The sequence below is a fragment of the Anolis sagrei genome, chromosome 10 (assembly GCF_037176765.1).
Source record: "Anolis sagrei isolate rAnoSag1 chromosome 10, rAnoSag1.mat, whole genome shotgun sequence".
In the NCBI taxonomy this organism is placed as follows: Eukaryota; Metazoa; Chordata; class Lepidosauria; order Squamata; family Dactyloidae; genus Anolis; species Anolis sagrei.
Window position 1 is genome coordinate 31227801 of NC_090030.1, and position 12871 is coordinate 31240671.

At 47.4% G+C, this 12871-nt stretch overlaps 1 protein-coding gene across 2 annotated transcripts in view; it reads left to right on the top strand.

Moving 5' to 3' along the window:
- The window catches only part of LOC132763093 (vascular endothelial growth factor receptor kdr-like), a 290667-nt gene that overhangs the window by 178874 nt on the left and 98922 nt on the right, over positions 1-12871 (top strand). For both annotated transcript variants that reach the window (XM_067471671.1, XM_067471670.1), the window contains exons 12-13: positions 10864-10972; positions 12560-12853. In XM_067471671.1, coding sequence (XP_067327772.1) covers positions 10864-10972; positions 12560-12853 — 403 coding nt within the window. The remainder of the gene's footprint in view (positions 1-10863; positions 10973-12559; positions 12854-12871) is intronic.

A 12871-nucleotide genomic window follows, 5' to 3' on the forward strand; every position in this document is an offset into this window, starting at 1 on the left:
TTCAAAGGCAACCCCACGTAGAGAGCATTGCAGTAGTCTAGGCGGGATGTAACCAGAGCGTGGACTTACTTACTTACTTACTTACTTACTTACTTACTTAGGCGATCCCTCGTTGGACGAGTAAGATGGTCTTCCATCATGGGTTTCCTTGTGGGTCCGCATGTGGCTGTGGAGCCCTATTCTTGACCTGCATCTTCTTCCGCAGTGAGGGCATTGGTTTCCAGGTGGAAGGCGGTCCCGGTCGGGGTTGGCTTGACGCGCCTCCCTCCTGGCACGTTTCTCTCTTTCACCCTCCACTCGTGCCTCCTCGAATTCTGCAGCACTGCTGGTCACAGCTGACCTCCAGCTGGAGCGCTCAAGGGCCAGGGCCTCCCAGTTCTCAGTGTCTATGCCAGAGTTTTTAAGGTTGGCTTTGAGCCCATCTTTAAATCTCTTTTCCTGTCCACCAACATTCCGTTTTCCGTTCTTGAGTTCGGAGTAGAGCAACTGCTTTGGGAGACGGTGGTCAGGCATCCGGACAACGTGGCCTGTCCAGCGGAGTTGATGTTGGAGGACCATTGCTTCAATGCTGGTGGTCTTTGCTTCCTCCAGCACGCTGACGTTTGTCCGCTTGTCTTCCCAGGAGATTTGCAGGATTTTCCTGAGGCAGCGCTGATGGAATCGTTCCAGGAGCTGCATGTGACGTCTGTAGACAGTCCACGTCTCACAGGCATATAGCAGGGTTGGGAGGACAATAGCTTTATAGACAAGCACCTTAGTATCCCTCCAGAGCGTGGACTACCATGGCCAAGTCAGACTTCCCAAGGTACGGGCGCAGCTGACGCACTAGCTTTAGCTGTGCAAATGCTCCCCTGGTCACCGCCGAAACCTGGGGTTCCAGGCTCAGCGATGAGTCCAGTGTCACACCCAAGCTGCGAACCTGCGTCTTCAGGGGGAGTGCGGCCCCATCCAACATAGTTCACCTACAATCACAGAGCATTCTGAACCCCACCAATAATAGAATTGGGTCAAACCTCCCACACAGAACCCCCATGTGGGCCACAGCAACGCATGGCAGGGGATGGCTAGTAGTATATTTGCCAATAGGTTCCATATTGTGAGCTCTGAAGCCTAGCAAACTGCTGGGATTCACAGTCCAGCAACATGCGGAAAGCTCTCCAATATTTCCCGGTCCAATTGGCCCTGTTCCACTTCCTGTTCTTGAAAATGACTTCTTCAGCTTCGCCAAAAGGCAGCCCTGTCTCTTTCTTACCACCGTCAACACTCCAAAGGACGCTTCCTAGGGCTGCCTCCAGCCTTCTTTCGATGTGTCTGGATACATTATTTTGATGCTTTCCTCAGTAGATGCACTCCCCATATCTCAGTGTTACTCAACCTTCCTAATGCCGCGACCCCTTAATACACCCCAACCATATAAAAATATATATTACTAGCTGTGCCCTGCCACACGTTGCTGTGGCCTATAGTAAAACTTATCAAAGTTGAGGTAGATATCTGGACTATTATGAAAGAGAGGTCCCTACCTATTCCTTCCCCCTTTTCCTCCCCCTTTCTCTCCTTTCTTCCTTCTCTACCTCTTTCTTTCTTTCCTTCTTTCACTACTTGGTTTCATCCTTCTCTCTTTCCTTCATTCCCTCCCCCTTTCTTCCTTTGCCTTTCTTCCCTCCCCGTTTGCTTCCTTCTTTCTCTTTTTATTTCCTTTTATTTCACCACCATCATAACAATAACAATAATGCAATGCATTGCCTCTGGAACCTGACACCTCTCCCATTCCCCCCAAAAGGGTCTCAGAGGAATAATAGCACCATCATAATAATAATAGAAATAACAACCTTTACCCGCCACGTGTTGCTGTGGCCAATCTTCCCTCTTTCTCTCCTTCTTTCCCTCCCTCCCTCCCTCCCTCCCTCCCTCCCTCCCTCCCTCCCTCCTTCCTTCCTTCCTTCCTTCCTTCCTTCCTTCCTTCCTTCCTTTCCATCTTTCCTTCTCCTCTTCTTTCTCTATCTCTTTCCTTCCTTCCCCCTTTTTCTTTCTCTTCTGCTCTTTTCTTTCCTTCCATCTTTCCTTTTCTTTCCTTTTCTTCTTCCTCTAACTTTCCTTCCTTCCCCCTTTTTCTTTACCTCCCTTTCTCTTTCTTCCTTCTTTCCTTCCTTCCTGTCTTTCCTAGATTTTGACAGGGCGGGAAGGGGCGGGGTGGGGTTTGGAGGTGGCCTGAAGTAAAAGGAGGTAAGATTGGGGCAGGGGAGTGATGGAGCGTGGGGTTGCGTGTGTGTGTGCGGCAGCGGGGGGAGTGATGGAGCGTGGGGTTGCGTGTGTGTGTGCGGCAGCGGGGGGAGTGATGGAGCGTGGGGTTGCGTGTGTGTGTGCGGCAGCGGGGGGAGTGGGGTTGCGTGTGTGTGCGGCGGTGGGGGGAGTGATGGAGCGTGGGGTTGCGTGTGTGTGTGCGGCAGGGGGTGTGTGTGTGCAGGAAGCAGCGCAGCGGGGCTTGGAGTGGGCATGGTTTCCGCAGAGGGAACGTTGGCCGGAAGGCCATGTGCGCGCGCCAGGGAACTTGCGACTGGGCGCCAATGCGCATGCTCAGTTGTTTTGCTGTTTTGTGAGTGTGTTGTTGTGTTGTTTTTCATTTTGAGTAGATATGTTTGTACCTTGTGGGTTGTGTTATGGGCATGGGAATTTTGGTTAAGTTTCGTTGGGGTTTTTTTGAGTTTTGTTCTTTTGCCGTTTTGTGAGTGTGTTGTTGTGTTGTTTTTCATTTTGAGTAGATATGTTTGTACCTTGTGGGTTGTGTTATGGGCACGGGGATTTTAGTTAAGTTTCGTTGGGGGATTTTTGAGTTTTGTTGTTTTGCCGTTTTGTGAGTGTGTTGTTGTGTTGTTTTTCATTTTGAGTAGGTATGTTTGTACCTTGTGGGTTGTGTTATGGGCACGGGGATTTTGGTTAGGTTTCGTTGGGGGATTTTTGAGTTTTGTTGTTTTGCCGTTTTGTGAGTGTGTTGTTGTGTTGTTTTTCATTTTGAGTAGGTATGTTTGTACCTTGTGGGTTGTGTTATGGGCATGGGAATTTTGGTTAAGTTTCGTTGGGGGGTTTTTGAGTTTTGTTTCCTCGTTGGATGCCCCTAACAAATTTATATATATAGATATTATATAATTTTTATATAATTTTATATTAAAAATTATATAAAAATGTATATAATTTAAAAATTATATATTTTAATATAATTTCTTATATAATTTTTAATTATATATAATTTTTAATTTTTAATGTATTGTCGAAGGCTTTCATGGCTGGAATCACTAGGTTCTTTTGGGGTTTTTTTGGGCTATAGAGCCATGTTCTAGAGGCATTTCTCCTGACTCTAAAATTATAACAGCTAAACAACAGAGAGGAAAAAACCAGGCACAAATTAACACCTCCCAGCAACAGATTTTCCCAGGCTCAGGCAGGCCTTCAAATGCTAATGAAGGTGATCAGCTAAACATTCACACCTAGCTGCAGCAGGGGAGAGCTCCTTGCCCCACCCCAGCCATTCCACAGATATATCAACCCATTTTCCTATTTCCAACAGACCTCACTACCTCTGAGGATGCTTGCCATAGATGCAGGCGAAACGTCAGGAGAAATGCCTCTAGAACATGGCTCTATAGCCCGAAAAAACCCACAAGAACCTTTTAATTTTTAGTTTTTAGTTTTTTTAGTTTTTATTTTGTTTTTATTAAAATTGATTTTATATCAATTATATAAAATTGCATTAAATTTATTTTATATCAATTATATAAAATTAGTAAAATTTTATAAAAATTATTTTAAAAATTTAAAAATTGGTTGTAATTTTTAATATTTTTAAAATATTAAAATTTTTAATATTTTGATTATTTATTTATTTATTTATTTGGGGTTCTTGTACCCCGCCCTTCTCACCCCGAAGGGGACCCAGGGCGGCTTACAGCTGCAAGGCGCACTTAGACGCCTGCTACACAAACAATCATCACAAAAAATATAACAGTACAAATTCCCACAATTCAACATTATCCAATAAAATCAGTAAAATGATAAAATCAGTAAAAACAATACAAACCTGGATCTTCCTCCTACCCATCAGTGTACAATTAACTCAAAGATCTGTTTTGGTTCCATTTCGACAATCCTGCTGATCTTACCCATCTGATTGTCTTATTTGGTTGTCATTGTCTAATTGCCTGGTTGCCCAAAGGCCTGGTTCCACAGCCATGTCTTCACCCTCCTCCTGAAGGAGAGGAGGGTTGGTGCTGTTCTGATTTCCCCCGGGAGTGAATTCCACAGGTGGGGGGCCACCACTGAGAAGGCTCTGCTTCTCGTCCCCACCAGCCTCACTTGTGAGAGTGGTGGGGTCGAGAGCAGGGCCTCCCCAGATGATCTCAAACTCCGAGGTGGGACGTAGAGGGAGATTCCATCTGAACATTAGGAAGAACTTCCTGACTGTGAGAGCCGTTCAGCAGTGGAACTCTCTGCCCCAGAGTGTGGTGGAGGCTCCTTCTTTGGAGGCTTTTAAGCAGAGGCTGGATGGCCATTTGTCAGGGGTGATTTGAATGCAATATTCCTGCTTCTTGGCAGAATGGGGTTGGACTGGATGGCCCAGGAGGTCTCTTCCAACTCTTTGATTCTATGATTCTATGATACGTTCGGACAGATACACTGTACCAGAACCGTATAGGGTTTTGTAGGTTAAGACCAGCACCTTGAATTGTGCTCGGAATTGAACCGGCAGCCAGTGGAGCTGGCACAACAGGGGGGTGGTATGCTCCCTGTATGTCGCTCCGGTGAGCAATCTGGCTGCCGCACGCTGGACTAGTTGGAGTTTCCGAACAGTCTTCAAGGGCAACCCCACGTAGAGCGCGTTGCAGTAGTCTATCCGGGATGTAACAAGAGCGTGGACCACCGTGGCCAGATCAGACTTCCCAAGGTACGGGCGCAACTGGTGCACAAGTTTTAATTGCACAAAAGCTCTCCCGGCCACCGCCGAGACCTGGGGTTCCAGGCTCAGCGGCGAGTCCAGGATCACTCCCAAGATTGTAATGTGGTTATTTGTATGATGCTTTTGTGAGGCCGCCCTGAGTCCAACTTCGGGGGGAAAAGGGCAGGGTATAAATATAAGAAATAAATAAATAAAAATAAAATAAAATAAATTCCATGGCTACTTTATAACTGTAATTTTGCTCCTGTCATGAATCGTCATGTAAATATCTGATATGCAGGATGTATTTGCATTCGCTGGATCAAATGTGGCATAAATACCCAATACATCCAAATTTGAATACTGGTGGGGTTTGGAGGGAGGTTGATTTTGTCCTTTGGGAGTTGTAGTTCACCTGCAATCAAAAAGCATTCTGAATTCAACCAATTAATGGAATTGAACAAAATTTGGCACACAGAACTCCCATGACCAACAGGAAATACTGGAAGGGTTTGGTGGGCATTGACCTGCAGTTTGGGAGTTGTAGTTTACCGACATCCAGAGAGCACTGTGGACTCAAACAATGATGGATCTGGACCAAACTTGGCCACGAATAATCAATATGCCCAAATGTAAACACTGGTGGAGTTTGGGGAAAATAGACCTTGACATTTGGGAGTTGCAGTTTATAGTTCACCTATAATCATTTATAGTTCACCTATAATGAAAGAGCGTTCAGAACCCCACCAATTACAGAATTGGGGCAAACTTTCCACACAGAACTCCCATGACAACAGAAAATACTGGAAGGGTTTGGTGGGTATTGACCTGCAGTTTGGGAGTTGTAGTTCACTTACATCCAGAGAGCATTGTGGAGTCATACAGTGACGGATCTGGACCAAACTTGGCCTTGGATCGTCGATATGCCCAAATGTAAAAACTGGTGGAGTTTGGAGAAAATAGAGCTTGACATTTGGGAGTTGCAGTTGCTGGGATTTATAGTTCACCTACAATCAAAGAGCATTCTGAACTCCACCGACGATGGAATTGAACCAAACTTGGCACACAGAACCCCTATGACAAACAGAAAATACTGTTACTGATGTTCTTTGGTGACCCCTCTGACACCCCCTCACGACCCCAACAGGGGTCTCGACCCCCAGGTTGAGAAATGCTGGGCTAATCAACAAAAGGTACTACTATTCGTTTGACCCAAATAAGTAAACTAAAAGAGAGAGAGAGAATGCTTAATCAAACTCGCAAATGTGGAGGAATGACTGCTAGTCCCCTTCCTGACTTGAGCTTTCGTAGAGTTGGAAGAGACTCTATGGACCATCAGCCCCGACTGCTTCCCAATGCAGGATCCCTATTCGCTCCTTCCTAGCTCTGCTGTCTCCTACATCTCTTTTTTTGATGACTTTGGGTCTCTCCATTTATTCATTTGTCATGTCAGAGCAACCAGTCCATTATATTACATTTCTGACAGAACAAAGCAAACAAACAGAAAAATACAAAAACTTGTGAGTCTGGTAGTTGGTTAAATGTCCTTTGACCAGTATCTGGCCCCTTGGAGTGCCTCCGATGTTGCCGCAAGAAGGTCCTCCATTGTGCATGTGGCAGGGCTCAGGGTGCATTGCAGCAGGTGGTCAGTGGTTTGCTCTTCTCCGCACTCGCATGTCGAGGATTCTACTTTGTGGCCCCATTTCTGAAGGTTGGCTCTGCATCTCGTGGTGCCAGAGCACAGTCTGTTCAGTGCCTTCCAAGTCGCCCAGTCTTCTGTGTGCCCAGGAGGGAGTTCTCATTGGTTGAGGTGCTGGGTTTGAGCCTGCCACTTTTGGACTCTCGCTTCCTGAGGTGTTCCAGCGAGTGTCTCTGTAGATCTTAGAAAACTATTTCTAGATTTAAGTCGTTGACGTGCTGGCTGATACCCAAACAGGGGATGAGCTGGAGATGTCTCTGCCTTGGTCCCTTCACTATTGGCTGCTCCTTCCCGGCAGATGTCAGGTGGTGCAATACCGGCTAAGCAGTGTAATTTCTCCAGTGGTGTAGGGCGCAGACACCCCGTGATAATGCGGCATGTCTCATTAAGAGCCACATCCACTGTTTTCGCGTGGTGAGATGTGTTCCACACTGGGCATGCCTACTCAGCAGCAGAGTAGCAGAGCGCAAGGGCAGATGTCTTCACTGTGTCTGTTTGTGATCCCCAGGTTGTGCCAGTCAGCTTTCGTATGATATTGTTTCTGGCACCCACTTTTTGCTTGATTTCAGGCAGTGCTTCTTGTAGGTCAGAGCATGATCCAGAGTGACTCCCAGGTACTTGGGTGCGCTGCAATGCTCCAGTGGGATTCCTTCCCAGGTAATAATCCTCAGAGTTCGGGATGCTTGTCTGTTTTTAAGGTGAAAGACACATGTCTGTGTTTTAGATGGGTTAGGGATAAGCTGGTTTTCCCTGTAGTACGCAGTAAGAGCACCTAGAGCTTCGGAGAGCTTCTGTTCTACCATCTCAAAGCTCCCTGCTTGAGCAGTAATGGCACAATCATCAGCATAGATGTCTCATGGGTCTTCATGGGTCTCTCCATGAAGATTAATACAGCTCAATTAGCTGTGACTGGTTCTCAGAGCTCTCCGTGCCAAACCCCATTCGGGGGAAAGACATCTCTGCCACAGCTGTCCTAACGAAGTCCGTGGGTGGATGTGTTAAGAAAAGCTTTGAGATAATCGGCTATAATTTTCATAAACAACGCACGGATAAAAATCTTATAGCCTCCGGGGCTCATTCCAGCCAGAAATAGCATCTCCAGGAAACCCGTCGGCCCATTTCCCAGCAGAGCTGAGCAAATCCCTGTCTTGGTGTCTGTCTCGTTGGGTCGAACAATAAAAATGTCAAAGGCTCGGCCGCCTGGTCTTAATTGTCTGCTTGAAGACGTCGCAGTTTGTTCCGTCAGGATCGTATTTCCTGTTGGGACAAGGCAAGGAATCCTGAACCAAGGCAGGCATTGTGAAACAAAGCCGGCAACAGTTGGTGCGTCTGTAGTGCCGTTTGGCACCACTTCAACTGCCATGGCTCAATGCTGTTGTATCCCGGGAGTTGTAGTCTTATAAGATCTTTAGCCTTGTCTGCCAAAGAGCGCTTGTGCATCATCAAACTACAAACTGATTCCATAACATCGAGCCATGGCAATTAAAGTGGGATTGTGCTGTCGCAGGCTGGGCCTGTGCATAAGACTGTAGACAGGACATACATTCTGTGTGCCCAGCGGGAAGCCGCGGCTGCCTCAGATTAAAGGCTCCTGGATTTCCTTAAAACAGAGTCTTTAGATTGCTCAAAGCAGTGTTTCTCAATCTGGGGGTCGGGACCCCTGTGGGGGTTGCGAGGAGATGTCAGAGGGGTCGCCAAAGACCATCAGAAAACACATTCTGTTGGTCATGGGGGTTCTGTGTGGGAAGTTTGGTCCAATTCTATCGTTGGTGGGGATCAGAATGCTATTTCATTGTGGGTGAACTATAAATCCCAACAACTACAACTCCCAAATGGCAAGGTCTATTTTCCTCAAACTCCTCCAGTGTTCACATTTGGGAATATTGAGTATCAGAGGCGGCCCTAGGTAATTTTCAATGGTAAGCAAACAGTATTTTGGTGCCTCCCCCCAACCAATCATTGATATATATTTTCTGTTCATTGTGGGAGTTCTGTGTGCCATATTTGGTTCAGTTCCATCATTGGTAGAGTTCAAAATGCTCTTTGATTGCAGGTGAACTATACATCCCAGTAACTACAACTTGCATATGTCAAGGTCTATTTTCCCCCAAGAGCGCCTCAAGAGCACCCCTGGGCAAAATCAACTATACTGCAAATGCTTACTTTGCGTAATGGGTTGAGTCGCCCCTGCTGAGTATTCGTGCCAAGTTTGATCCAGATCCATCATTGTTTGAGTCCACAGTGTTCTCTGGATGTAGGTGAACTACAACTCCAAAACTCAAGGTCAATGCCCACCAAATCCTTCCAGTATTTTCTCTTGGTCATGGGAATTCTGTGTGCCAAGTTTGATTCAATTCCATCACTGGTGGAGTTCAGAAGCCTCTTTTATTTTAGGTGGACTATAAATCCCAGCAACTCCAACACTCCCAAATGACAAAATCAATCCCCCCAACCCCACCAGTAATCAAATTTGGGTGTATTTGGGCATTTGTGCATCCTGCATATCAGATATTTACATGAAGATTCATAACAATAGCAAAATTACAGTTATGAAGTAGCTACGAAAATAATGTTATGGTTGGGGGTCACCACAACATGAGGAACTGTACTAAGGGGTCGCAGCATTAGGAAGGTTGAGAACCACTGGCTTAAAGGTTCAACAAAGTTCTTTATTATTGAAAACAAACAGGTACTTCAAGGCTTTCTTAATAGTCTATTGGCACTCTCAATCTTGTCCACTGGGAACAGGCACTATCTTCATAAACTGTATATTAACTAATGGGGAAATCCTTAACTTCTAATCTGGGCAGTCTGTCTTTGCCTTTGTTGGCGTGGAGCCCCTGCACCCGGTACCAACTGCTTCTGGCTTCCACGAGTGACCCTTACCAAGCAGAGCTTTGTAGACTTCCAAAGAAAAAAGGAGTTCAGGTTTCTGTGATGGCTGGCTGAAGTGCTGTGGGACCAGATTCCCTCAGCAAAGGAGCTGTAATGCTGTATATCTCCCGGCCAAGCCGTGGGGCTGTGTATCCCCGGCAAAGCTATGGGGCCTTTTCTCCCCGGCCAAGCTGTGGGGCTGTATATCTCCCGGCCAAGCCGTAGAAGATGAAGCTTTCTACAGGAGCTCTTGGTTTTATGTCCTGTATGAAAGGCTTCTCTGTGTGGACTGACCCCAAAATGGCTCCTATTCCCTCCAAAACCCAAAAAGGGGGCGGGACCAGGGAACCTAACTATAATTGACAGGTGGCTTGCCCTATGATTGCAGCCAAAAGAAGCCACCTATCTGCAGAGCCCCTGAAACTCAGGACTACAACAAACATTCAGTGCAAAGCAAACAAAATTGGAGCTCCTGGTACAGCTGTACCTGCATAGGGATCAAACTGCATTCATTCTACAATGTAGACACTTACTTACTTAGGCGATCCCTCGTTGGCTGAGTAGGATCAGTATTCTTGTGGGTCCGTAGGTGACTGTGGACCCCTATTCTTGATCTGCGTCTTCTCCTGCAGTGAGGGCATTGGTTTCCAGGTCGGGGTTGGCTTGATGTGCCTTCCTCTTGGCACGTTTCTCTCTTTCACCCTCCATTCGTGCCTCGTCATATTCTGCAGCACTGCTGGTCACAGCTGACCTCCAGCTGGAGCAGTCAAGGGCCAGGGCTTCCCAGCTCTCAGTGTCTATGCCAGAGTTTTTAGGGTTGGCTTTGAGCCCATCTTTGAATCTCTTTTCCTGCCCACCAACATTCCGTTTTCCATTCTTGAGTTCGGAGTAGAGCAACTGCTTTGGGAGATGGTGGGCGGGCATCCGAACAACATGGCCGGCCCAGCAGAGTTGATGGCGGAGGACCATCACTTCAATGCTGGCAGTCTTTGCTTCTTCCAGCACGCTGACGTTTGTCTGCCTGTCTTCCCAAGAGATTTGCAGGATTTTCCGGATGGAATCGTTCCAGGAGTTGCATGTGACGTCTGTAGACAGTCCACGTCTCGCAGGCATAGAGCAGGGTTGGGAGGACAATAGCTTTATAGACAAGCACCTTGGTCTTCCTACGGATGTCCCGGTCCTCAAACACTCTCTGCTTCATTCAGATGTAGACACACCTAATGGTGGTGTATTGCAACCAGAATATTTATTTATTTGCATACTCCAACGTAGGAATCAGACCTTTTGAACCTTAAGAGAGATGTGATTGTAAGGGAAAGAAAAGGCAACTGAGTTTTCATTCTCTTTCTCCACTGGGCAGATCATCAGTGTTCTGACGACGGCTGCGAGCAACGTCTCTGGGATCTACTTCTGTGTGGCTTCCAATAAAGTGGGCACCGAAGAAAGAAGGATTGAATTCTTCGTCTCTGGTAAGACATGGCCATGGGTCTCCTGGTTCATTTCCGTACTGCTTTCCCAGATGAATCTGGTTCCCCTTATTCTCTCCATACAGTACATTTTTTTATGGAATAGAAAAAGGTGGGCTGTAACAAATGATAACCATGATAAGGATGAAGATACAACGGGATGGGTCTCGGGGGCACGGTTCTGTCGTGGCTCCGATCCTTCCTGGAGGGCTGTTCCCAGTTGGTGAAGCTGGGAGATGCCTGCTCGGACACCTGGCCCTTGACCTGTGGGGTCCCGCAAGGCTCTATTCTGTCTCCCATGCTCTTTAACATCTACATGAATCCGCTGGGAGAGGTCATCCAGAGTTTTGGAGTTAGGTGCCATCTCTACGCAGATGACACACAACTCTACTACTCATTTCCACCCAATTCCAAGGAAGCCCCTCGAGTGCTAGACGAGTGCATGGCCGCTGTGTCTATCTGGATGAGGAGGAACAAGCTGAAGATCAATCCCGACAAGACAGAGGTCCTCCTGGTCGATCGTAAACCTGACCGGGGTATAGGGTGGCAACCTGTGCTGGATGGGGTTGAACTCCCTCTGAAGCCACAGGTCCGCAGTTTGGGAGTCCTCTTGGATTCATCGCTCACATTTGAGGCTCAGGTGTTGGCGTTGGCGGTGTCTGGGAGGGCTTTTGCACAACTAAGACTCGTGCACCAACTGCGACCGTACCTCGCGAAAGCTGATCTGGCCGGAGTGGTCCATGCCTTGGTCACCTCTAGGTTGGATTACTGTATTGCGCTCTACATGGGGCTGCCCTTGAAAACGGCTCGGAAATTTCAATCGGTCCAACGGGCAGCGGCCAGGATGTTAACTGGTGCTCCCTACAGAGAGAGGTCAACCCCCCTGTTCAAGGAGCTCCACTGGCTGCCGTTTATCTTCCGATCCCAATTTAAGGTGCAAGTGCTTACCTACAAAGCCCTAAATGGTTTGGTAACATCCTACCTGCGTGACCGCATCTCCATCTATGAACCCTCGCGTTCACTTCGGTCATCTGGAGAGGCCCTGCTCGTGATCCCGCCGGCATCTCAAGCACGTTTGGTGGGGACACGAGACAGGGCCTTTTCCGTGGTGGCCCCCCGTCTCTGGAACACTCTCCCCAAAGATCTTAAACAGGCCCCTACATTGGCAGTCTTCAGAAAGAACTTGAAGACCTGGCTGTTCCGATGTGCCTTTCCCGATTAGGAAATCTCCAATACCAAGTCCCAGAAGCACCTTATTAGAATTAAGACTGCCACACACTGCACACTGCACTTGCCCTATAATCCTTACATATCACCTGTCACATCAGCACTTTTTAATCCTGTACCCTTCACTCTGGCCCGGCTCAGTTTTTTATCTTGTTTGATGTATTGTTTATTGCTTGTGGGTCTTTGTTGTTTAATACTGCTTTAATTGTTTTTAATTTGCTTTAAGTGTATTGTTATGTTGTGTATTGTGGCCTTGGCCTTTGTAAGCCGCATCGAGTCCTTCGGGAGATGCTAGCGGGGTACAAATAAAGTTTAATAATAATAATAATAATGGCAGACATCCATTTCTCTTTCCTATTGCAGACATGCCCTCGAAACTACAGACTGACCCCCAGGTCACAGCCATTGTAGCTGAAGACGTCCAGCTGACCTGCAAGTCCTCCAAGTACCTCTACAGCCACCTCTCGTGGTATGACCCCACCTTGCAGGAAATCCCGGAGTCCTTCACACAGAAGAAGGTGGACAACTACTCCATCTCGGTGACGCTGGGCCTCCAGAACGTCTCCCAGGCCCAGTCGGGGCTCTACATGTGCAGGGCCCGGGCCCACGGCAACAGCACTGAAGGGCTGGAGAAGAGCACCATGCTCAGCATCAAGCGTGAGTCTCTGGGCTGGC